Consider the following 26,846-nt stretch of genomic DNA (forward strand, 5'->3'; position numbering starts at 1 on the left):
CATACGGATTTTGAGGATAAAATCAGGTAAATTATAATATTTTGTTTTCTTTAGAAAATAACAAAATTTGTATTGATACTTATTAAATATAATGGTTATGGTTTGTTTTACATTGTTTCGAAAAGTAACTGGTTATGTATTTATTTTTGCGATAATTATTTAGTCCTCGATTCGTTCATTTTTAATATATAATATTATTGGACATATCTAGATGCAGAAAATGAGATATCAAATACAGTTGGAACAATTTTGACAAATCGAAAGGTATATATTAGAATTAGAATACCACTGGAATACACCAAATGCATCTTGGGTTGTGGTGCTAATTACTTGAATACAGAATGATGAAGTACGCTACAAAAATACAAAGTGTTGATATAAATGTTAATTTTTTATACAAATATTAATTAAACACAGCTTTGAACATCATGCTAGAGCTCATCGTTGACATAGTCCAACTGTTTGTTTTTTTGTACAAAGTGATATCAATATGTAGGCTCTACAGTTTTTAAAGCTAAATTAAATCGAAAAACAGCCTCTGCTATGTCACATTTTAAACTTTTTCCTCTGCGCACTACGGTCGTATTAAATAATATTATGGTGTCCATGTAAATTCTGATGCTCATTCTTTGTAAATCAGAAGGAAAATAATCAGTTATGTAAAAATAACAACACAAACTAACCCTACCAATAACACTTTTATGATCATCTTTAAATAAAATAACATTCTATGAATTTTCTATCAGTATGGTTAAGCACACACACACGCACACACGCTCGCACGCACGCACGCACGCACACACATACACACATTCACACGCGCGCGCGCACGCAAACACACGCACGCACGCACGCATGCACACACACACACACACGCACGCACACACGCACGCGCGCACGCACACACACACGCACACACACACACACACACACACACACACGCACACACACACACGCACACACACACAAGCACACACACCACACGTTTCACATTCACTAGCAAACAAACATAAACAAAATATAAAAAACATAAAAAAAATAAAATATTATGGCTAGTTTTGTCTTTTGATGTTTGTATGTTAGTTTCAGTATTTTCCACTTGTGTGGATTTCGTGTTTTATCGTTTTTTAAAGCAATTTCCTCTTTTATTTTAATTCTTAATTTAAGATAAATCATATATGCGTTGAGGTATAGATGTCTATTATTACACTTGATTGAGTTTATATAGAATTTCATTAAAAGCAATAAGGAAGTTGCAAATATTGCTGTTTTAACATACTATTCCCATTTAGCCCCGCGTTTATTGATCACGATATTATTATTTGTTAAGGCAATCAAAATATTTAAATCGGGACTGATTTTATGAGGGTTTGGTACCTTATGAAATCGAAGCATTTTATGCCATATAAATATTCAATTTGATTAAAATGGAAAAATGAATTGGTTCTAAAAATTAAAATGTGCTCAAAGTATTTTATTCCGTTTTCAGAGCATTTTTCACAGAAAATAGTGTTTCCTGTTTTACGAACATTCTTGTTATTCCATATCACTGTTTTGACAATTTGTATAAATTAGAGTCGTATATTTGTTTTATTTTGTTTCATGATTCAAGGACATCATTCGAAAATGAGCCAGTTTCGGACACTTTATTAATGAAACCCTTCTCCATTTCAATTTCAAATATAGGATTATTTCCATACATTTTAAGTTTTTTTGTGAAAAACGATTTCCATTGACTTTTATTTGTGTCATCAAGGTATCTTTTAACCATAACATCTTTTAAAGACTCAAGGAAAGCTGTAATATTTGTTAGCTAAAGTCCAGGCTTTTCATAGCCTTTTCATAGTTTTGGTACAATATATATGTATATAATGTTAATTTAACTTATCATGTAACAAGAAACAACATCTTTATAAAATAATATGTTTGAATCTTTTTAATCTATATTTATTTATTTTTTCTGGCTTACTTCTCCCTCTTTATTTACTGCTTATGAAAGTTAATATACGTTGAAATTATCTAAGTCTGAAGATCTCGCTCTTGTTGATAAATTTAACAGCACTTTTAGGTTTATTGATGATATTCTAAGTTTGGATAATCCTGTGTTTACAGATAATATTCAATCGATATACCATTCACAATTGCAACTTAATAAATCTAATACATCCGATTTAAAAGCATCCTATTTAGATCTGCAACTCGAAGTTAAGGAAAATATATTGAGTATCAATCTTTATAATAAACGTGACGATTTTAATTTTAAAATTATAAATTACCCTTCTTTAGATGAAGATGATCCTAGTTCACCATCATATGGTGTTTTTATTGCCCTGTTGATTCAATTTGCTAGAATATGTACAGATGTAAAAACAGATCAGCTCTCGCATTAAACTTATAACGGAAAAACTTCTAAAACAGGGTTTCAAATATTATATATAAAGAAAAACTTTTTTCAAAATGTGTGTATGGTCATTATAATCTTATATCAAAGTACAATAGTAGTCTTAAATCAATGAATGCTATTAGTATTGCTAATACAGATTTTTATGGTGATGTTTTAAAGAATTTCGTAAAATTAAAATGTTTCGAGCAAATAGCTGGGCAGATAGACTCAATGAATTATTTGGATTTTATTTAAACCGTGGATGCAAATACTTTAAAGAGTACTTGTCTTCTAGATTTTGAAGTTGAATTCCTAAAACAAAATATAGACTTGAATATAGCATCCTACATAACTAAGCTTTCAGTCCTTTGATTTTATGAACATTTTGATAATTCATGTTTTCTTTAAATCCTTTTTTGGCTGGCTCGGAGTGTTTTGGCATGTCACGTCATTTTCTTCAAATATTTTACATAGGTAATCATTTGGAAGAAAAGATTAGTTAATATATGTCGCTTTTATTTTTAATAATGTTTTCTTCATTTGTTCCCAGTTTGAATACAATGATGCTATTGAATATGAAACTCTATAATCACACAGTTTTAAACCTTTTATTTTATAAGGCAGACTGCGTGTGATGCCCATAGTTTCAAACAATGACTACATCGTACTTTTGAAAAGTCTTTGCATTAGGTGCTCTGAATTGTGTTCCTCCGTCTGCAGAAAGAGTTGTGATTTCTAATCATTGAAGTCCTTGGGCTTTAAGTTTATTATAATATGTTTTATTATTAAGTTTCCTTAAGTTAATGCATTCTCTGATAAGATTTACCTTTTATGTTTGTTCTTTATTTAGGATTGTTGGGGTAAGAGTGAGGTTTGTGCACGTAAACTGGTATAAACCCCCAGTAAATTTTCATTTCACTGACCGTTCGAAGGCGATACCTAACAATCCTTGATAAACATACCTAGTTTTTTACTATATAGTATGTATACACTGTGCTGTTTGTTGAGTTTTGTGCTGTTTTTCAATGTTTCTTGTTTGTGAGTTTTTCGGTTTTTGTGTTCTGTGTCTTTAGCGTTTACCCAGTGCCATTAAACCGGGTTTATGTTTAAACCCTTTGCTACTGAGCTTGTTTCTGTAGTATTTCAAATAAGTTTAACCATCCCACATGAATTTGAAAATTGCTCTTATAATATTTCAAGAATGTGTTTGCTTCGATACAATAAAACTGTGTATGGTTATGTTGATTTTGGTAAAGCATACGTTTTCACAACAGTTCCTCTACCCATCAAGGTTAAATTTTTTTGTTCCAACTCTTTAAGTGTTTTATGAAATTTACCCATTTTTTGTTGGTATTTTTGTCAAATATTTGTTGTTTATTGTTGTAGGAAGTAAAACCTAATGCTGTTGCACATTCTGATGTCCATACAAATGGTTTAGATTTGCAATATTGTTTTGTTGTTGTTTTTAACGTACCCACTTTCAGAATTATGGATTTATAATGTGCTGGGGTTTAGACCTGAACAGTTTGAAAACGATTCTGATGATTTGATCAAGGATTCGAAAGAATGTTCTGAACCATCATTAACACAAGTTGCCTCATCAGCGAAAGGTGATTGTTTAATTTCAACGTTATCTATTTTTCCCTTGTTATCAGGGTTTTGATTGATATAGTTTGACAGTATTTGTAGACAGAGAATAAATGAAATTGAGGAAAGTGGACAGCCTTGTCGTACTCTATATGCAATTGTCAATGCTTCCGACAAATGGCCATTATATGTAATTTTACATTGTATATCTCTATAGAATAGTTAAGTCGATTGTATGATAGTGGTGCCAAAGTTAAACGTTTTAAGACTATCGAATATAAAAGAGTTATCAATACGCTTCAAAAGCTTTTTGACAGTCGACAAAGAATAATATCACATCCATATTATTTATTTCAAGATATTGCATGACCTCAGTGATAAGTCAAACATTTTTGCCAATGTATCTTCCCTTGATAAAACCCGTTTGCTCAGGGTCAATACATTTTGGCAAAAGTTGTTTTATTCTATTTGATATTGCTTCCGTTGCTCTTCTGTAATCGATATTTCGTGAAATGATTGGTCTCAAATTTGATAGGTTTTCGAAATCTGTGTCAGGTTTTGGAATAAGGGAAGTTATACCCTACTTTTGGAGAAGTGTCAAATGACCTTTATGAAAATAAAATAAAAATATAAAGAGTTAATTAAGGCATTCTTTATGTCGTTCCATTTTTGTTATAAAATTCCATAGTGAGACCATCTGATCAGGGACTTTTATTATTGTTCATGTCTTTTAAAGCATTTCCGCAATCATGTAATAAAAGTAGGCTTTCGCATGAGTTGCTACAAATTTCAGAAAGCCTATCATTGACAGAAATAAGAAGTAGGTATATCATATCATCTTCTAGGTCTGTGCTTTTACAATAAAGTTTCGTGATAAATTTTACGTCTTTTTGTAGTGTTATTTTGACCCCTACCACCATTTCATTGCTTACTGTTCGTTTGTATACAGTTGTCATCTGTCTTTTCTCCGGACTTGCAAAATAATGTTGTTGTTTTCATTATTTTTAACACGTATTGCTCTCGATCTTCAAGTATTTCCATTTATATACCTAGTTCGGATTTCATCAAGAAGTGTTTTTTTTGTACCAGTGTTTGTGTTATTTTATCAATATTCTCAGGGATGTTATTTTTTAGTTGTGACTCAATATATCCTCTTTCATATAACTTTACCTCCTCTGATTTGAGTATAAGTTTGTTATGTGAAGCATATTTTATTTCCTTCATTTCAAAAATAAGATTCCTTGAAAAAGTGAATACAATTATGATTTGTATAATAACTTATGTATAAACCCCTACCGAAATGCAGATCGCTTGGTTGATATTTGTGCAAGATTGAAAAAATGAAATTCCTATTATGTTTGGACATTATTTTATTTAATCTTAACATATAAAGTACATAACAAAAATGGTGAATTAGCTTAAGTTCATATAACATTCTTTGTCACAATTGTTGTAAATCAAAGTTTAAATCAGCGCTGTTGAAACCTAAATAATACGTATACCGTGAGAGAAGGCCATTTCGGATTGAAGTGACTGTGTGACAGATAATTGGTATTGATTACTTCCCTGATATTTACTTAAAATTAAATAATATGCTCTTATCATTGATTACAATCATAATGCAAGGTGGTTAAGGACAATTATCAGAGCGATTCGTATTTCATTACGACATAGATTTATATCACAGACATCATGTTACAGACCATGAACTCGTAATGTTGACAATGAATGTAAACATGCCATAATTAAGGAAACCTTAATCCATACATAAATCATACACGTCTTTAAAACACTGTTTATATCGAAATATTTTTAATTATTTCAGTATGAACCACAACTTGCTTCACTTCGTTTTTGTTTCGACACTTCGTGCTCTAGTATCAGGTGTGTATCCCATTTAATTTTTCGTATACATTTATGCGCTCGTTATTACCTATTTCTTGTACATTGAAATTTACTAATAATTGGTTGACTTAACAAGCAAATGATAATAAACACGTACACTTGCTTAAACTGGTTCACGACATTCTAGGCTGATACAAATCACTAATTCCATCCTACCCTCTAGCTCGAAACTTAACTGAACTAGTGCTAAACGAGCTCGGATAGTGGGTTCATAACTATTATATATTGAATACTACTTATTAACGAGAATATTTGCGGACAATTTGCAAGATAGAGCTTGCAACAAATCTATAAGACAGTCACCAAAAATTCACAAACATTGTAATTAGTTCCATAGTGTGTCCTTATGTCATTCCTTACATACACATACAATGCTAAAACAAACAGGGCACTTGATCGTACAATTGGCATTGCCTCTACATATGCATATATTGTTATCAATATCGAAGGCATTTTTGTGTGCAATACTTTGTTATATTAACTTGCTATTATTCTAAGTAAATGAGAGTTATCGTTAAGCACAAGAAGTAAATCATAATTTAAGAACGTAGTGAAGCTGTAATACAGTTGTGTTCTGTGAAAAGAATTTCTGGAATTTATATAAGTCTTTTAAATAGCTTTTAAGGATTTTAGGTAAAACTATTTAAAATTACGTCAAACAAAAACCAGTTACTGATTCCAACCTATAAAAGTATTGCAAATAAAAATTGAAAATTAACATATAAAAGCAGAACATTGAAGTATCTTTCACAACTAATTCAACGTATATAGGCACAAACACGCCAATATAATAAAATGTAATATACAGTCCAACTCCCTTGCCTCGAAATCGCTTGGCTCGAATTCTTCATTGGCTTAAACTGAATGTAAGAATCGATTTGCTTTAACTGAAGGTGAGCCTTCCCGCTTGGTTAGCTGGTCCCCGCGAGTTCGAGCGAACGGGTTTCGACTGTAATACATAGCGAATACTATGCCAGTACCGGGGATGAAAGTGATCTGGCAAGGCGGAGGAATATAGACTGCCAGATCAATTGTTACATTTGATTTTTTAAACATAAATAAAACCTTAAAAATTTTCCAGTGGCCTTTAAAAAGGGTGAAAACTGTTTTCCGTGTTGACATCAGCACAATTTGTACTCATGTTTAAATAAACTCTCAAAAAGTTCTTAAAACTGTTTAATATAATTCAGTATGTTAAAAGTCAACGTAAATGTATTTTAAAATATCAATATTTATTCAAACATAAAGGCTTTTAAAAGTCGATGAACGTTGATCAATCACCATACAGTATCTTATCGTGTAACAGTTATTCCGCATATTGCATATTGACATGTTGTGGCTCAAGATCATGAATATCATTAAACAATTGCCATTTGTTCAATGGCTTAAAATCATGTTGATATTAAAGAATAAAGTGTTGGGTGCTCAGAAGCGTACCGGCAAAGAGAGATTTCATTATGTTGTAATTGGGATTGTGTTATCTTGCAGAGTGATTGAACTTTCTAGGCGATGTATTGATGAGGTCAGTTGATGGAACAATGATAAGATTCTGAAGCGTTATTTGCGTTTTTTCTTTGACATCTTAGAATAGAAAATACGTTTTGTTCGCGGTAATATGATCAACTTACTGTAGATAAACATCTCTTGGTCAACTATCCTAATGGACTAAAATTTAAACGCTACCTTGTTTTTGGACCGATTGGTATGCAAGTGATAGGATAAAACAGCAATATCCAATAAATGCTGACCAATATACTTAGCAATATTAAAAACGAAATAAAACGAAACCATACGAACGAAATCTTGTATTTGAATCTGCATCGGCTCGCATAGTTTACTGAACAGAAAACGATGTAGAGTATAATCTTTTATCCTAGAAAATCATCCGCTGATTCCAACGCGTAACTCGGTCTAAAATTTTGGGGCAACATTTAAACATTCATCATTATATTAGGGGTAGGAGAAAAGGATCATCCCTAAGTAAAATCTAACACTCATCCTTGTTCTTAATAAACCCAACCGCCTTCGAAATGAAAACGGCGTAAAACAGGGATGCGACTATCTGTTAACTTTGAACTAAAAAGATTTAACCGATCAGGCAGGATGCTAGAAAGACAGACGCTTTTTTTTTGTTACGCTAGACACAAAATACACTTTAACGCTATTTTAAGTCATGATTTTCATGTTAAAGATCAAATTTATTGTTGGTTTGTTTTAATTACCTTCAAATAACACTTCATGAACTGAGCATTGGATTTAACATGTTTTTTTTTAAATTTAACTGATCGTTAAATAGGCTAGTAAGTAAGAGTAGAGAGTAATTCAGTAATAAGAATACTTCATAGTATCTCCCTCAAACAACACTAACATTAGGAGCAAAGTTTATTTTGTAGCAAAACAAACTGCTCGTTTACAGATTTGAAAATCAATTTAATTTAGATGATATTTCTATGCGTTTTTAGAGTTATTATTACAAAGCTCTATTTTCTTTCATAATGAATGATGATTATTTCCTCAACAGGTCATGAATGCATTAGCTTCATCAGGGTCTCTTTTGCTCATGCTGGTACAATATTTGATTTCAGCATCCGTCATTTCAAGTCTACATGTTTTAGTGTTCATGACCTTTGCAGTTTCCTCAGTAAATTGTTCTCTACAAATATAAAAGCTCCACACAGTCGCAACAAGACACAAAATACTGTCCCCATTACAGAACCAAACAGCAGATTCATACAGCGTTTTAAATATGATGAGGCATACGTCCAAAACGTTTGTCATAAATAACCCTGAAAGCTCTGCTTGCTGCTTGTGATGCAAACAAAAGGCGGTCAAACTCGGGTTCGATGTTCACAATCATGTCATTCGTATTATTACTTCTATCTGAAAGAGATTTAACATCTCTTAAAGATAAAAAATCAGATTTGGCTTGCAATACGTTCAAGTCGATTTAAAACAATATTGACAATTTTACAATATATATTACAAAGTCTAGGGCTTTAACTTAATAAATATATCAGTGACATAGTAGTTAAATAAAACCCGTGACTTATATATTTGCCATGAAGCGAGTCTTAGTATCATAAAAAAATTCGGTAATTTGACCGCATGTAAAAGTCGACAAATCGGATCAAAATATAAATATCACTCGCTAAATATTATGCTACTTTTTAAAATACTTTATCAAATCGTTGATATAGGAAAGACTCGCATGTTATTGGGAGGTATTTTAATATCAATGTTTTTTTTAAGTTTAAACAAACTTTACATTTTTAGAAGATATTAATTCGCGACATGTCCTTATTACAGCCTTAAGTGTTTTCTATTAATTGATGAAATGGACTGTAGAACTACTTGAAACACTATTTTATATTTTTTACTGGGTCACTGCACATTATAATTTAAACATATATTGAAACTGTATAAATGAATTTCATTTATTGTGATTTTATATTAATCAGGTCGTGATATGCCCGTAATTTGTAGTGTATCAACACATTACCTATTCGTGAGTGATTGTGCAAAACATCCGTCCTTACTAGTTTTTTAAAATTGTAACATCAACAACGAAAATTTTAGAATTATGGGTCCGTTCTCATTTCTATTTACTCCATTTCATTTTCATGGAATTGCTGATTGATCAATGGACATATTCACCTACTTTAAACATATAAACGATACATTATATTTCTATGAAAGAAAACGCCCCTATATGTTTCGGCGAAGAGATCACGACGTAAACGCGTTTAGTGTCATCCTTTTCTTTATATAGGTGGCAGTACAGGAGTAGCGGTTGGTGAGTCGTGTACAACTGCCTCGGCTTGTACAGCTCCGGGAGACGTGTGCCAAAATGGCGTTTGTAAAATAGGTATGCTTAAGTGTAATCCTGTTTCGCAAGACAAGGTGGGTGATTACTAATTAATATTTTGACTGTTTTAAATGGGTTTTTTCAATAACATTGTAAGCTGTTTAAGGGCAGTTCACTTTTGTTCAAAGGATTGATGAAAAAAGAACGCTTTTTATCCAACACAAATTCTGCGGAAATATAAAATGTTTCTGTGCCACTAATTAAGTTGTATTTTAAAAGAGCAACATTTGTTTTATATTTATTAATAGAGTACATAAGCACGATAATCATATTTAATCATGTTAATGTGTAAACGTTTTGCTACTCAGCTTGTTTCTGTAGTTTTTCGTATACATATTCATTTAAGCAAGCTAAGGCCACACCAAATTGATATTTCGTTCCTCGGATTTACCGCTCCTATTTTTTTGAAAATGTAAAAAATAGATATATATATTTTTTTTGCGCCCGCACCTCCATTTTGATCGCCAAACATATTTTTTTTAGGAATAATTTATTAAAAGGCTAAAACTAATCAAGTATAATTTTTCTACGCTAGTTTTCGTGTTTTTTTTTAAAAGGGAAGTTACCGATGCGTACTGTTTTTATACTGTATCTCGATCGGTTTAGCGTGGGTTTTAATAAATTCAATCAAAATGGCGGCTTCCGGTATAAACAATGTGGCTCGAAGTTTGGAAATTAAATCTTATTTTTGACAATAAATATGTTTTGAGCATGCTTGAAGTCCTTGTCGATCGTCTCATGCACTAAAGGATCATTATTTAAAGCAATCATTATGCAATAAAGCATGTGTATCTGAGTCTGGTAGCGATTATATTGCGTAATTAGTGACTCGTTTTGAATGGAAATCGGAATGATCAACTTAGTACTATTTTATTAAAGTCATAATACAAAGGACCAAAATTTTACCTCGTTACAAAAATGCTGAAGAAGAAAGATCATCTTAACTGGAAGATGAGTCATTGTTTGGTCCAAATTGATGTATGAAGCTCATTTTTGATCAAATTCTGACAAAGCAACAGTTTATATCTTTTCACAAATAGCGATATAAACACTGGTCTGGATATACCTCAACATAAGTAAGCCTAAGTTTATCACCTTATATTTTGTTTTTATTTGCAGCATAATCCGGGATTGTAATGCACTTGTCAATTGTAACCATTGCCCCGCCCACCCCTCGCCCTTGCTCCAGGGGTATACCGGGGACAGCAGAGGCAATGGGCCGTGTTTTTACCTTTCAGATGGCCCCGCAGTGCCTAGTGAATGTGGTTTTGTCTTCATATTGAAAATAGTCGGGAATGGGCCTTACATAGGTATTAGGGGTTGCGATAGGTATTAGAGGTTGCGGGGCCATTTGGCAGGGTTTACCAGCAGTGTGTCCCTGCAGGTCGGGTATTTTACCCGGGTTTTGAGAGACCGGAAGTCAAAGTCCCCGCTATTCCGGACTTAGGGGGGGGGGCATATACAATTGGCTGGTGCATAAAAACATCTAAATAACCAAAAAAGTACTCTGAAAAATACCCTTGTTCTTTTTGGTTTTAATAAGCACATGTCATTGCATTTCCTGTGATAATAAATCAAAATTTAGTCTATGTTATATGGAGTCTGATGTTTGATGATGCCTGTGTAAGTGATCATTTTTTACAAGTCCAAAATCAATCCTAAGTTATGTCTAAATACAGTTGCATATGATGTTAAACTGATTCAGCTAGATTTATTTAAATCGTTTCAAAAAATTTACGAAAAGCAGGGTCATTTATTATTATGAATGATCGTCATATTAAAGTACGTTTCATTTATATAAGAAATTAGATTTATCCGTATAATGTTTGTACTAAACACGGATGAATAAATAGTATGTATTCCGACATTTTCCCAATGTCCATTAGAGGTTCAGTTCAACATGGCATTAAAATGGGTTTAAGGGCAATTATTTTGAACAATCTTTCTTATTTATATTGAATTGGTTTTTATGAAAACTGACAATTTCTTTTTTCGCTCGCTCGCTCGCTCCAATTTTTTTTTGGCAAAAATCCGAGGAACTAAACATTAATTTGGTGTGGCCTTAAACAAGTAATTTGTTATTTACTGACCGTTCCAAGGTGGTAGTCCAATCATTTATCGGTAAAGCTATTTTCATACGTGTGTGGTATGTGTGTAGTGTGTGTTTGTATGTTTTTGTCCCTGGTTCATTGTCGTATATTTACACCTCAACTTCCATTCCTTAAATGAACGTCATTTCGGCAATTGCGTTCATCAATCGATGAACGCAACATCTTCGGATATGTTCTTCGGACATCAAAAATATTTATCTTGTTATTGTTTGTATTGTGTCAGAAAGTCCCGTAAAATATAAATCAACATTTAAGAAAGTGTTAGTATTTTAAATGTGTATTTGCCATAACAGTTTGAATTTTACGTTTAAAAGTGATTTCAAGCGGTTGATATTTTCCCGCGATATTGTGACGTCATTCAAAAAAATGCTTCCGGTTAGAGTTGGGTCGTTCTATTTACAGAATGGGTAGGAATGGGTTACTGAAAGTTTTTTTTTTAAATGAAATTATTATTTTTTTTAACAATTCTTGAATGAAATTATGAACTTTTGTTGTAAATATAAGTAATGAATTGCGGGCTTGATGTCATTATCGGGGATATGAACGCAATTTGGCTGGTCAAAGTACTCGTGGAGTCCTTCGAACTCCACACACTTTGACCAGGCCAATTGCGTTCATACCCCGATAATGACATCATTCCTTAATTGGACCCTTGTCTTGTGCCTCTAAACAGGGTTAATTTTTTAATGTTAGAACACAGTGCTTGTCCCTCATTTCATTTTATTAAAATGTTAATTGCCAGCGGTAAACGTTTAGCTAAAGTGTTTGTATCTGTAGATTTTCATTGTTCAACTTCTTTATTCTAGGTGTTGCTGGGGACTGCTCCTTGCATAATTCAAGTTGTATAGAGAATGCAGAATGCGTCTCAAATATATGTGAATGCAACCCACACTTTATAATGTCCGATGGTGCTTGTGTAGGTATGTAGGGGGGGGGGGGGGTGTCTAAATAGTCATTCATTCTCCTTCGTTCTAGAAAATAAGATTTTAAAGTTTTTTTTTATCAAATTTACGTGCAAATAAAGCTACTGGACTAGATCGTTCTGTCTCTGATTCAAGGTGAGGTTCCTGGTGATCTGAAAATATCTAGGGTTATCCTTCTCTATTTAAAAAACGATAAAACCAATGATGGTAATTCCTTAGGTCGTACAAACTACAAACTACACAAAATAAGATAATTTGATTTGTACCCAATCTTGACTGTATAAACACATTGAAACAAGTCATTTTCAGTCTCTTAACTGGTTACCAGTAGATAAGAGAGTTGATCAGAGTTGATTCTGTGCCATCTTTTTAAGGTAAAAATGGTTTGGCCCCATGTTATATGGGAGAATATTTTACATCACAAGAAAGAAATCACTCATATAATACAAGACTTAGAAAAAAATGATGGCTATGCTGTTCCAAAGGTTAAAGGTTTTGGATTAAAGTCATTCTGTTACTTAGGTTGTAGTCTTAGAAATAAACTGGCTCTAAAAAAGTATCACACAAATTATTCATTAAGCCAATTTTAAAGTTGCAGTTGAGCGTCGCATGCTTGATTAAAAAGTATTGTTGTTGTTTTTAAAAAAAAATGTGTGTAGGTGATTTTATTAACAAAATTATATTTTACATGTAAATCAATGAAGGATTTAAAATGTAATTTTGTTTCAAGACCATTTCCGTAAGTGTATAATTGTAGTATTTTTTTATGTAACTGTTATGGTTTTAAATTTTATTAAATGTGCATAAATTAATTTTTGATATTTCTTCTGATATTTTCCTACCTATCTACCTACCGACCTTACTACCTACCTATTTCTATTTACATATATACACGAAACAATAAACCTGCGTTTTAAACAAAATCTGTAATATAAAGCGGATTTTGACAAAGCTGATATTTGACACACGTTCTACGTTGAATATTAATATGATATGTAATGTGTGTGAAAATTTGAGACTTTGACACACGAAAAATGATTCTCACTTGTACAATACCATTTACAATTAAAAGTATAATATCCAATCAAATGTATATGACTAATACACTTCATAGATTTTAATGAACCCAAGTTAACACGACCCTCCATAATTTGACTGCGTTTGGCTACCTAGATACCAACCATTAAATTATCTTTTAAGATCCGGGCCCGGATTTTCGTTTGCATCAGATTAATGGCGTGGAAACTGACAATATTCTTGAAGTTTATTTGAACGGCATATGGCGTGCAGTTGGAGTAAACGGCTACCAATTTCCGGAAGCGACAGCACAAGTTGTCTGCAACCATTTCGGATATGGGTATCTTCTTGCAATTATTTCCTGAATGATTTATTAACAATACGGCCGTGAATAAGTTTTAAAACCTCTTAATCTGTAATTCCCTGTTTTCATTTGACGTTGGCAAGGATTGCAGGGAAATGCACCACTATCCCCTCAAAGCACAATGGTTTGTGATATTGTTTTTTGTAAAGATGGTTGTCAAGATTTGAAAAAAAAGAAGATATATGTTTGACTTTTATATACAGATATATAGGTTACAGCTCGACGCTCACATCTACAGAATACAATTACACAGCAGGCTTATGGTCCATGGATTTATTGAATTGCGGAGAAAATGCCACTGAATTAAGAGACTGTGTTAATCCAGCATATGTAAACATAACAACGCCACTTATGGGATTACCGATTCGGCGGATTAAGTGTTCAGGTAAAGCTGTTGTTCCCATAGTTTGCTTTCATTTTCTTTCGATCGATAATTATTAGATATAGGTCGAAATACTCAAATGGTGGTGTTGATACAACATTTCAGGATGTGCATTAAGTATGCACAGTGCTTAACCTTACTAATGGTTTGACTGTAGTTTGCGCAATGGCACCTTTGAGAGCCATTGATGTTGCTGCACTTTTCAATATGGTCAGACATTTCAGACGGTAACAAACAGCATATCAGTTTATAATGATTTTACGAATTCCTTTTAACAGACGCCTCCAAATGCAATTTCAGATAATAATGAAGCGTTACAACTACTTTTGAAGACAAGTGCTATGTAGTTCTTGTTTTATTATTTATGTTTTTTACTGTCTGCATGAATCTTGAAGGGTGAATTTTCGTTTCAAAAATAGAAAACAGCCACATATTATTTTAAGGGTTGCAAGTTTTGTATAATATAAATACACAGCCTCTATAAGACAGTACATTTAAGAGAAAAGTAAAATCGAAACAAACCTACGTAAATACAAAAAAAATATTAGGAAAAAAGGTACTTCAATGATCAGGACATACGGGTTGGAAATTGGGTATCATGTTTTAAGTACGATATAAAATTGATAAAAGTAAAACTGTTTAAGTTATTATAGTGGACTTTACTTGAACCACAACAGAACAGTTAATTTACCAATGCATAAGAGTGCTTTTCCGCGGATATACCATGAATGTTTCCAAACCAACCTGATTGTAAAATAAAAAGAAACGTGTCCTTTTTATTTGCGCATATTAACTGCTAAATGTTTGCCATGTTGTAACATAAGTGTGCATTACATTGTATTTGCATCAACATTGTTGTGACGTAATTTATTCTGTAGGGTTAAACGTATCTAAGATTCGCTTAACTGGAGGCGAAGTTCCTAGCGAAGGGCGCTTGGAAGTATTGGTTGGAGCACAATGGGGAACTGTTTGCACATTTGTAGTAGAACCGTACGCGGGATATCCGTTGAGCTCGGACAATAAAGACAGAATATGCCAGATGCTAGGATATTTGTGAGATATAAATTTGATAGATACATTTATTTTCATATACATCTGATTAACCCGGTATCATCAGATTGAAGTTGTTTTTAAAATGTACAATCAAATATGCGATAGTTCAAGCTTAACTGACAAAGCTGAACCTGATTTCGATTCTTTCAACTAAAAACGTGTTGTCAACGATTTTAATTCGTTTTTAAGTGATTCATTGAGAACTCCCCTCCTACCTTCCATGTAACCGTGTTCAAGTGAACTTTTTTCTTTTCTGACAGTTTCCCATCATTGATTTATAAGGCTCTTTTATGCGTGTGTACGGCGTATGTTACTCTCTATCTCCGCGTCAGTGCCGTCTATATTTAAATATTTGACCTCAGGTTTTCTCTCAGTTTATGTTTTCATTGTATTATTCATCTTAAGCTGAGTAAATTATGGTCCTGGCCACACAACTCTTGCATCATATGCAAAATCATTCGATTGAAAACACAGTGCATGTTTATTTCGTTTTACAATAAAATTAAGTGTTGTGAACCATCAAACACATAACTATAAACGAACTATACAGTATGGCTAGCATGTTTTCTGATCTCAAACACAATATGTAATAATTTGACTTTTCGCTAGGAACACATATATCGAACTGGTTATAACATCGAACTGGTATTGAAGCTGTATAACATGATATAAGTCGTTACTGAACAAACCTATAAAACGTACTGAGCTGCTACTAGAAAATCATGCAAAACTTCAAATTATTAAACTTCCATTTACTTTTCACATCACGTAATACCTTTGACAATACTTTCCAAAATGTGACATTAGGGAAGTTTTTATGTCTGAAATGAAACATAGATAAGAATAGACTGCCCAAAGGTTACAAAGGTCAAAAGAAGTATAAAGCTGTTTCATATTTGCCCTACACTGTCTTTAAAAATCAGAAGCTTTTTCTCATATATTTTCCTGTGCGTTAGCATCGTCGGATACCCCCAATACACACTAGCCTATGCTTCGTTGTGTACCGTGGGTACTTTGGCTAGGAAAATCTCATAATCATGATTATACGACTATACCCCCAGCAGAACTATTAAAGAATGGTCTTCTTACAGTTGTAAGCGGATCATGCACGATAATTTCAAGTAATCCCACTAACCGACACATTGTATTTATCAAAATAATTCTATTTATCCATTTATAAATCAGTAATTTAAGCAATTTATGAATGCATTAATTTGCTCACTAATAAATGCAATACACTTATCGTCGTACATTTATTTACTCGTTTTTTCTTCAAAAGTGTCCGCTCACAGAAGTAAGAAATCGTTTCGCTACGACGAACACCAATTTTATAAGATGAACGATCATTTAAGAGCATATATTGCTTGTTGTTATAACTGCATATGTAATCATTCACCAATACTAAACCGTATAAGTATGCCTTTGAAAGGTCCAATATAAAACAGGAGGTTAATTCTGGGGTTGCTTAATGTAAACATATCTTGTACTAGGGCGCGGGGACTTCATTTCGTCATTAACTTATATGTACATTCTTTTTAAGTTTAGAACGACATATGCGATATCCCATGAAACCGATTCAGCGATAAGAGCGAGTATATATATATATATATATATATGTATATATATCGCAAACGACAAGTCTTACTCTACCTGTAGGTGTAGTTTCAATTATATTTTTTTATACTCATGTTTTCATATTTTACAGCCAAAGATCATCAGATTTCTACAAAAGCCAACTTACAAACGAAGCGTTCAATCCCATTTTGCTGACACTTGAAGGTTGCTCCGATTTAACATCACTAGTCTTTGAAAAACATTGTAATGTTATTAAAGGCGAATTCCAATACTGCGGATTCCACTCGCATGATGTTCTTCTTAAGTGTGAAGGTATGTATAAAGGGAATTTTGAGAAATAATTTGTATAAACTAGTATACCGATGATTATACTTTCAAAACAAATATGCGTTGTTGATAAACAGGAAATATATCATTGCATACACTAATTATAGGTTGTCTTATATATAAAGATATCAAAATCGATATTAAATATGACGCAGACGATAATACATCGTATTTATGCAATATATATGTACATACGCTGTTTTCAATATAAGTATGTACTTACGTCAGCAATACGCCTGGTGGATGGTCCAAACACCTACTCCGGACGAATAGAGGCATCAATTAATGGGAGCTTAGTGACACTATGTGACTATCGCTTTGACATTCAGACTGCAAACGTAGCGTGCAATACATTCGGATATACGTAACTACACTAATTTTGGGGATTAGACATGCATATAAAACATTTCTTATAGTTAATGATGTTGGGGTTTAAAATACAACACAACACACGTAACATATGTGCTTACGCTGTGGCATTTTAGCGGCGCAAGACAGGTCATATCTTCAACTCCATATGGGTCTGGTGAGCTGCCATTGTATACTGGAAGAATATCCTGCAATGGCGATGAAAAGTCATTGGACCAATGTCACCACGAAACAATTGAAGACTCGCCTTGTAATAACCAAAGAGTTGTTGGTGTTGTATGCCAAGGTTTGTATTTTATCATATATTTAAATTTGATGGACCTATACAAGTTTTAGTGATTAATTTATGACTACTTCAACGAGTGTTGTTCGGACAGTTAGCGGAATTTAACACCATAGTGAAAAATGTCATTGAAGATGTTTACAAATGAATGAAAATGGATATCTGATATAACACGCATTTAACCAAGGTTAAAACTATCTCAAATTTGACAAAAAAAAATATCTTCAGTATGATAGCATCATTATTGGGCAGGTCGTTTGGTCGCCAAAGTTTGTAATGCACGTGGAACGTCTTGAACTCTGAAAAAGATATATATATATATATGTATGTGGCACGGCACACACCTGCCATTTCTACGCCGGTTTGTGACAGGGTACCTCAAAAAGATAATGAAAAACTCGATTTTGCTTAAAGATTTTGACACTTTTCATCAATAGGGTGTGAAAATGTATTTGTGTTTAAAATAATTGCACTTAACGCAAAAATTAAAGAATTTGAGAAATTGAGAAAATTACACTGGTCGCTATTAACTGAACAGAATTTGAAAAAGGTAAAATAAACAAAATTGAATTTACTGTGCAATCAAAATATTTTGTTCAAGTCATGATTCATTGGTTTTAAATCACTCGAACTGTCAGAGATCAGTCTAATTCGCTTGCCGTACACCAGAGGAAATTTGAAGATTGCGCTTCGAGATCACATGTGACAAGTTTGAGATAATTTATTGTAGGGTGTTTAAATGTATTTATTAGTAAATTGTTGTGAATATTTTCCGGAAGATTCGTTCAAAATTGTAACACACTTTGAAAATATATTAAAGGGACTAGACACCAGATGATATATTTGCAAGAATAAAAGAAAATTGTCAATAAAACGTACATAAAATTGATATCGTTGTGTACATCGAATTGAAATTTACTAACTGATGTATAACATTGCATTCGAGACATGTATGTTTCCGAGTTATTGAATGTTTTTGCAATAAGCAATTAACTTGGTTCGTCTACCATTTAAATACCAGTAAATTTCAAATGAACATCTACATATGTATTTGTACTAATAACATGAATTTCACTGGCTAAATATACAAACATTATCTTGAAAATGATTGTTTCTGTAATTCTCTGTCAGTTATGTCGAATCTATTTGGCTTATACTCACTTAGACCAAACAATACAACTCAGAAATAAAAAGTTCGAGCTAACCAGAATCGCATATTTATATGTTGTACCGTTATTTCAGTCACATTGCTACTATCTATGTACAAACAGTCAGACATTATGAGGTGCACTTAATACGAGGTCCGTGACAGCAAGCAATAAAGTTTATATTACATTGTTAGGGTAATTTCTGTCGTATGATGTAATGTCAACCTGAATACGAAAGTATTGATTAAGGTTAACTTTAGGAATATATTTATTATCACAAGGTGCTTACTTAACACAGACATCGCTTTATAATAATTAACTTGTTACTGCTTCCACTGATTTCTTCTCCAGGTGGTCCGATGAAACTTGAACCTTTTGCACATACGGCATATGAAGGTATTTTTACAACTTCACATGCCGATAAATGGTATCACTTTACCGGAAACATCACTGATCTGACAGCTAAGACACTCTGCAACATGACTGGTTTCGGGCAAGTATAATCGATCGTTTTAAAACACAGCCATAAGCTAACCCTCTGCAATAATACCCCCCCCCCCCACATCATTGGATACTGTGTTAGGCACTTCATCATCCCTCTTTCACACAGTGTTCGTGTATATTATTTGCCCTGGTCACTACAAGTTACGCTGTAGGAAATCGAAAGCGTACCACAATCTTGATATAATTTAAGGAATAAAGTAGATTCGCATATTAGATTTGACAATGTTGAGTTTAATGTTTTGCTTTGTGAGGCTTCTTTTATAAACTGCTCTATTTTTACCAGCACTTATTAAAAATGACTTTCTTTTTCATTTTCCAATTAAGTTTTAAGGGATATGGAATAAGTCTTCCACAGAGTTCTTCAAATATTCAAAGACAATCACTCCAATGCTTTGGGGGCGAAACGAATGTTTTGGAATGCACATCGGAAACTGTTCAATGTTTGCGAGTCGGCTGGCGTGGGGTATGCGAGTCATGGCCGCAAAGCGTTCTGGGTCTCTACTGTAATGGTAAATTGAGTTATACATTGTTCCATTGATAGTGATACCCAAATCTTCAGTGATTGATGAATGGTTATATTATAACATAAGCCGTCAGCTCGATGTATAGTTACCTTAATATCTAATGATTTCAGATTATAATATCGAGAATGTACTGCTGATATCTTTATTTCCGTATGGAGGAGCATTTGAGGTGCTTGTCGACAGTGAATGGGGGTCACCTTCTGCAGAACTTGGTCTTATTGAAGCGCAAATTATTTGCAAACACTTCGGATTCGTGTAAGTGAAAAGAACGACGGAATAACTGTTTATGTACTTCTGACAGTTCCTTAATTTGTAAAAAGTGTGTCATGCGAAAACAATGGTGTTTTACTTTTTTTCAGTAACGCTCAAAACACGATTAAACTGTCGGAACCGTACCAACATTTCAAAACAAAATTAAATGGTGTTCTGCGATGCAAAGGAAACGAATCATCTCCGTTTGAATGTGCATTCAAGCACCAAGGTTACCTGGGTGTAACGGACGTAGGCTTTACGTTGGTTAATTGCTCACGAGGTAAGTTCTGTTTTATTACGAATATATCTTATTATATATTAATCTCATTTTACAGATGATTTTATGCTGCGACTGAAGAATGTTTCCCCTACCGGTACATCTCTCAAAGTATATGTATTTATTTATTTCCTGCTCTTGCGGAATCACTGAGTGTAGCTTTTGCTTCAGCATTGGCGTGGCGCAGCATTGGCCTTGATTTTTCATTATTAGCAATGATAAATTTCAAAAATGTCGAGCCTGCCTTTTTCAATTAAGGTATGAAAAGTGTGCTTCGTTAGGATATATACCTTTAAACTGTCAGTCTTCAATAACGTACTTATTCTAATACGAACAAATGTAGATACTATATCGTTATGGTTATTTGACTGGAGTTTCATTACCCAGTTATGCTTGTAATCAATGTTTATGACAAAGATATTTGAAATTATATGTTTAGTTCATGGTAAAATGTCTTTGAAGCAGACTAGATACACAAAAGGTTTCAAACATTCACGTCCGATATACATAAATTACTAAACTAGCTCACTGAGCTTTTTTCTTTCCGACGAAATAAAAATAAAAACAACAACATTTCTATAATGCAACACAGAGCCTTAATAAATAAATGCATTTTAATAAGATTACTGTTAGAGAGTATCAACAAAATATTTAAGACTTAGGGTAATTAATGGTTTCAAATACATCGATTCTGAAAAGAAAAACAACAACAACATTTTAACAATTAAATCGTCTTGTCACCATTGATAATTTTAATTTTCTCATATGTGTATAATTATTATTACAATATCAGACGATGTGCGTATGTCTGATTTCAATATTGGATGGGTTTTTTTAATTAAAAACAAAAAATACAAATACTATTGATGCAAAAGCAGTTGTCAAATACAAAAAGCAACGCAAAGCACTTGGTCTTACAGACATATCCGATGAAAATGTCACAAATGAAAAAAAAGATGCAAAAATACAATACAATTTAATGTAGGATGTTGAGCATGCTTAAAACAGCATGAATAGAGATGAGAAGCAAAGGGTAAAAAATAACATATAACTAAGAGCAGTCTAAAAACAAATTAGAACCGCTTTAGAATGAAGAATTGCTCAAAGTGTTAATTCGGCAAGTACAACTGATATATTTGTAACAGGTGACCTAAACGAGATAGATAAGCAGCAATGTAAAGCACTAAACGCTTATAAAACCATGTACAGTATTAATTTAAACGACTCATTGAACACTTTATGTTGGTCCTTACCAGGTGTTTAAAGGTTTTTTGAATTAGTAAAAATTGCTTACCTGTCTAAATCCGTTTGCCGGGTTGTTCCATCAAAATAAAAGGAGGTATTTCCATATGTTGAAAATCTTACACTGGGAATGTAAACTGTCTTTGTAAATCTGAAACTTTATATAGGTGTTTCATTAAAGTTAACAAGATCATGTAAGTATTCTCGTGAAATACCATGTAAGCATGTTAGCATGTAATGGAAGACAAATTACAATCTTAATAAGATGAGTTGAAATCATTATAGACTATTCGAAGGGCACTGCATTACTAGTCTTCTTATTTTTGTCTAACTACAAACAATACAAATGATAAGACTATAGTTGATTATAGATTTGATAAAAGATATAAATATATAAGTATGTTCTTTTCAGAGAGAAATTTGCTTAGTCTTTTTTGTTTGATGTAGTGAATGAGTTAATTTCGTTGTGACTGTCTTTTTCTACTAATTGATACAGCTTGAAATTTATTCTGAGACAATTATACACCGAAGTGCAATTATAACGAAAGAATTGTTTGTTAACATGCATTTTAAAAACTGCACCATATGTTGTATCAAACATATGTATAGCTAATTCTCAAGGTTTAGCTATGCGTTAAATTTTTTAAACTTTAATGAGAGTAGCCTAACCATTTCTACATTATAGCCACAATACAGAACATTGACTTTTATGTTAACACTCAACCCATTTACAAATATTTGGTGATATTAAAACAAATCAGAACACCTATGATAAGTCTGCAATTTAATGATATAAACAAAACCTTTCACATAAATAAAGTAGACAAAAACTAAGTTATAGTAAAGAAAGGAAACAATTTTCTCTTCGTACAGTATAACCATCGATTATTCAATTCCACGTAATTTCCAAGCACAAAACTAACTGTATTTCAAACCAAATCATACAAGTACAAGTATCGAGGTTTCTGAATATCTGAAGAAAGAAGAAAAAAATATACACTTACCCTGCTTTACAATATGTTCTGAACCTATCGTATTTCACGTATTCAAACCCGAGTTTGTGAAACAACCCTTACACTCTTTGGAATTCTATTAGCCTTCGTAATATATTGTGTAAAACCCAGTTGTTATCAAATCTCTGTCTGCCATTTACAATATCCTCATGGAATACACTCCCTGAAACAGTTTGGTTTCCCTCATCCTTGGCCTTCGTCAAGTATAAGCTTACCCAAAACAAACAGGCAGTTCCTTATTTTTACTATGAAGGTGGACGCAATTTGCGTGTCTCTCATGCAAGACTGCAGATGTACTGTAGTTATCCTAATGAACACTTGTTCTCAACAACATTTGTCAATAAAACGATGTGTAAATGTGGAGAAACGAGGACACCACTTAGGATTTCTTTTTTACCTAAAGTCTATATCATGATATATTTCATCAACGTTTAGCGCTGTTTTCGCCAAACTAAACGCATTCGATCTCCTTTCTATAATTTTTTTTTTTACTACTGACCTAACCTATCCATGAAATACCAACATATACCTGTTTGTTCTTCCTCTGACCTGAACCGCCCTCCAAGCATATACATATTTCTTTCAACCACTAACCTGGCCATGAACTACCCTTATATCCCTGTATCTTCCCGAGTTTTCCTTATTTTCGATTTAAATACTTGAATATCAACGCATTTGCAAACTTTCTACTTTGTTCATTTGATCTGTCATTCGCCTGTCATCTTATGCAATTATTTTAACATTTACACCACCACGAGTGACCTAAGCGAGGAATGATATGAACACCAAAGCCTTTTACTAAATTATTTTCAAGATAATTTGTATTGGCATATATCACTTGTTTAGATTTTAAATTCAATGCTTGAACGATGTTTACTTTTAACAATTGAAATAAATGTGTGTTAAACCAAGTGCAAGTATAATTATTAAACTGTTAACATTGTTTACACTAGAATGTCGACAAGGCAGATATGGATTCGGACGTTGCGACAAAGACTGCTTGTGCATTTCGGCAAACACTATTATCTGTGATCATGTGTCGGGTGAATGCACATGCACGTCCGGATGGGCTGGTTCATACTGTGAAACAGATATCAACGAATGTCTTACTCAAAACATTTGTCCTGATGGTATGGATTGCGTTAACCAGAATGGTTCATATGAATGCACATGTCGACCCGGAACTATGGTGTCAGATGATCTAAGCCGGTGTATAGGTAAAACTGTAAGCTGTAATGTGGACAATCGAAAAACACTTTCTGTATAAATTGTAACGCATATTTCATTGTGTTATGGGAGCTATTTTTACACACTTATGCGGATGAGACTAGAATTTTATATATAGTATGCATGCACTGTGCTGTGTTTGTGGAGTTTTGTGCAGTTCTTCCATGTTTCTTGTTTGTGAATTTTTGTTTTTATATTCTATGTCTTTAACGTTTGCCCAGTGCCATTAAACCGGGTTTATGTTTAAACTTTTTGCTACTGAGCTTGTTTCTGTAGCTTTCGCATAAATATTGGAAAGCTTGAACCATAATCCCTCGAAACTTTCAGTTAGTGGTCCGGAAATGGTCGTGAATAGTTTCAAATGTTCAGACAATCGTGACACAACCACGGTCTGATTTGTTATCCTATAGTATGTTTACTGCGATCTTACCTTTATTTGTTGACATATCTGTCTTAATCTTGGATAATCGTAGTTATTATCATCGAAGATCCAATACGAAATTCCATCGTTCTAAAACCTTGTGAACAATAGTTGTACACTTATCATCCATGTTTTTCTCCGAATGCATGACGGTGAACCGTAATGAACCCGGACTGGCCTTTGTTGGTGCCGCAATGCGTCGTTTTGAAGTCGTATTTATACCTGAATTCTACCTAAAATCTCCAGAGCTCCTATTATTTATGTTAAAGTGGGGCTAATAATTGCCAAAGAAGGAATAGCTTCACTTCTGTCTATTACAGCAGTACTGTAACATTTTCCATTTAATTATTTGTTTTGTGAATTGACGTAATTCATATCATTATAGGCAAAGTAAACCTGTTTGCATGTTTTAAATTAACAGATTGCCCAAGACAGTCTTTCGGTTGGAACTGCGTTTCAAGTTGCCAATGTAGTTTGCAAAATATCCTTACTAATGGCAGAGATTGTGATTCAGTCACTGGAGAATGCCAGTGTTCGCATGGTTGGGCGGGGACGTTGTGTGACTCCGATATTGATGAGTGTCTTAACCGTTCGGTATGCAGTGAGGTTAAAACGGAGTGCAGAAATGAAGAAGGAGGGTTTAGGTGTGACTGTGTAGAAGGATACGCTCGTAACAACAATCATACATGTTTTGCTAGTAAGTTAGAACTGTAGTTTTAACTCACATCAAACATGAAAATAAATTGGCTTAGTTCACTACGCTGCGTTTTTATCAAATAATTATGTGAATCGATGTATCGTCTCATACAACGGAGTTGAAAAATGCTTTTAGTGTATATACAATCGATGTCTTTCGACCACGATGGGTACATTCCAGTCTACGGCATTATGTTGACAGTGTTATCCATAAATCATGAATGTACTTTCTGGTATCCATTCATATGTATAAATTATATGAGGAGATCGTTAAATCATGTCAGTTTAGATTCAGTAAAAACATGTGAATAAATCCAATATATTGTAAGAGATTTTCTCACACTAAATTTATTGTTTTATCTTTCTTTCAGTCAAAGTCGAAGAGAAAGGTAGCTCTAATACATTGCTTATAGTGATAATCTGTGGTTGCTGTCGTATTGGTGTGCGTGTTAGTTGGAGTCTGCTGCTATGTAAACAGAAAGCGACAGAACGGTATGACACAATTACCATTGCGTAAAATCTAATACTGTCCAGTATTACTCATGCAAATCGTGTTAATTCTGTAGGTCAAGTAGTTATACTCAGATTTTATAACTTCCATTAATGCTGATAATTGTTTAAGATATATCTGTACGTGTTACAGGCAGGCCAAAAACGTTGGCTTCTAATTTCCCAATGACTCAAGGGTAAGATGCCTTATTTATAATTATGTTTGTAAAGATAACGCATGTCGATACCGATATCATAGGAAAATGAGAGAGTTGTATTGAATATGTATCAGGTCAAAATACCACTTTAAAAATGTTTGCATACTCAAATAAATCAAAATCTAACAGACAAAAGAGCATGCGATGTTTTTATTAAGGTCACCATTGAAGTAAGCGTTGAAATAATCTCGTTGAAACACTTTTATGACAGTTATACTAAATTAGTTCCTAAGTGCGATTTCGAAATTCAGTTAGTTTAAGGTAGAAATTTGTATAAATAACATTGGATAAAAATGAGTATTGTAGAAGAAGATAGTTTGATACGATCACCTCCTTTTAAACCCTTATTATGATGTAACTTGGAATAAAATAAGTTTTAAAAAGTCTAAACGTTAACAGTTAGCTATCAATGTAAATTATTTCTTTCAAATAAATGTTTAGTATAAACTAAAAACAAACAAACCAAGAAGAAAGCATCACAAGGCCAAAGTGTTCAAAATGAATTGAATCTTGTAAACATACGTGATAAACACAGCTTATCGTATTTTTTCAGCATTAAAGACGTTTTTCAAAGTTCAACCGTATTTGAAACTTGCTCAGAAATTCAAGAGTCATCTTATTGTACAATAAATGACGTAGGAAACTACGAACGTTTGCAAACGTTCCCAATATCAAACGCGGACTACAAAAC

General features: G+C 33.1%; 1 protein-coding gene across 1 annotated transcript; it reads left to right on the forward strand.

Annotated features, from left to right (window-relative positions):
* LOC128237054 (scavenger receptor cysteine-rich type 1 protein M130-like) lies at positions 1-26,846 on the forward strand. The gene is made up of 19 exons (XM_052952242.1): positions 1-26; positions 5,796-5,854; positions 9,645-9,740; positions 12,658-12,771; positions 13,975-14,131; positions 14,359-14,540; positions 15,416-15,590; positions 17,296-17,477; positions 17,721-17,856; positions 17,978-18,147; positions 19,644-19,785; positions 20,121-20,305; positions 20,431-20,575; positions 20,680-20,852; positions 24,058-24,321; positions 25,174-25,449; positions 25,820-25,940; positions 26,092-26,134; positions 26,709-26,846. Exons 2-18 carry the CDS (start codon positions 5,797-5,799, stop codon positions 26,114-26,116), a joined length of 2,601 nt encoding a protein of 866 aa, XP_052808202.1. The 5' UTR covers positions 1-26; position 5,796; the 3' UTR covers positions 26,117-26,134; positions 26,709-26,846.

Source organism: Mya arenaria, chromosome 6 (genome assembly GCF_026914265.1).
Source record: "Mya arenaria isolate MELC-2E11 chromosome 6, ASM2691426v1".
In the NCBI taxonomy this organism is placed as follows: domain Eukaryota; kingdom Metazoa; phylum Mollusca; class Bivalvia; order Myida; family Myidae; genus Mya; species Mya arenaria.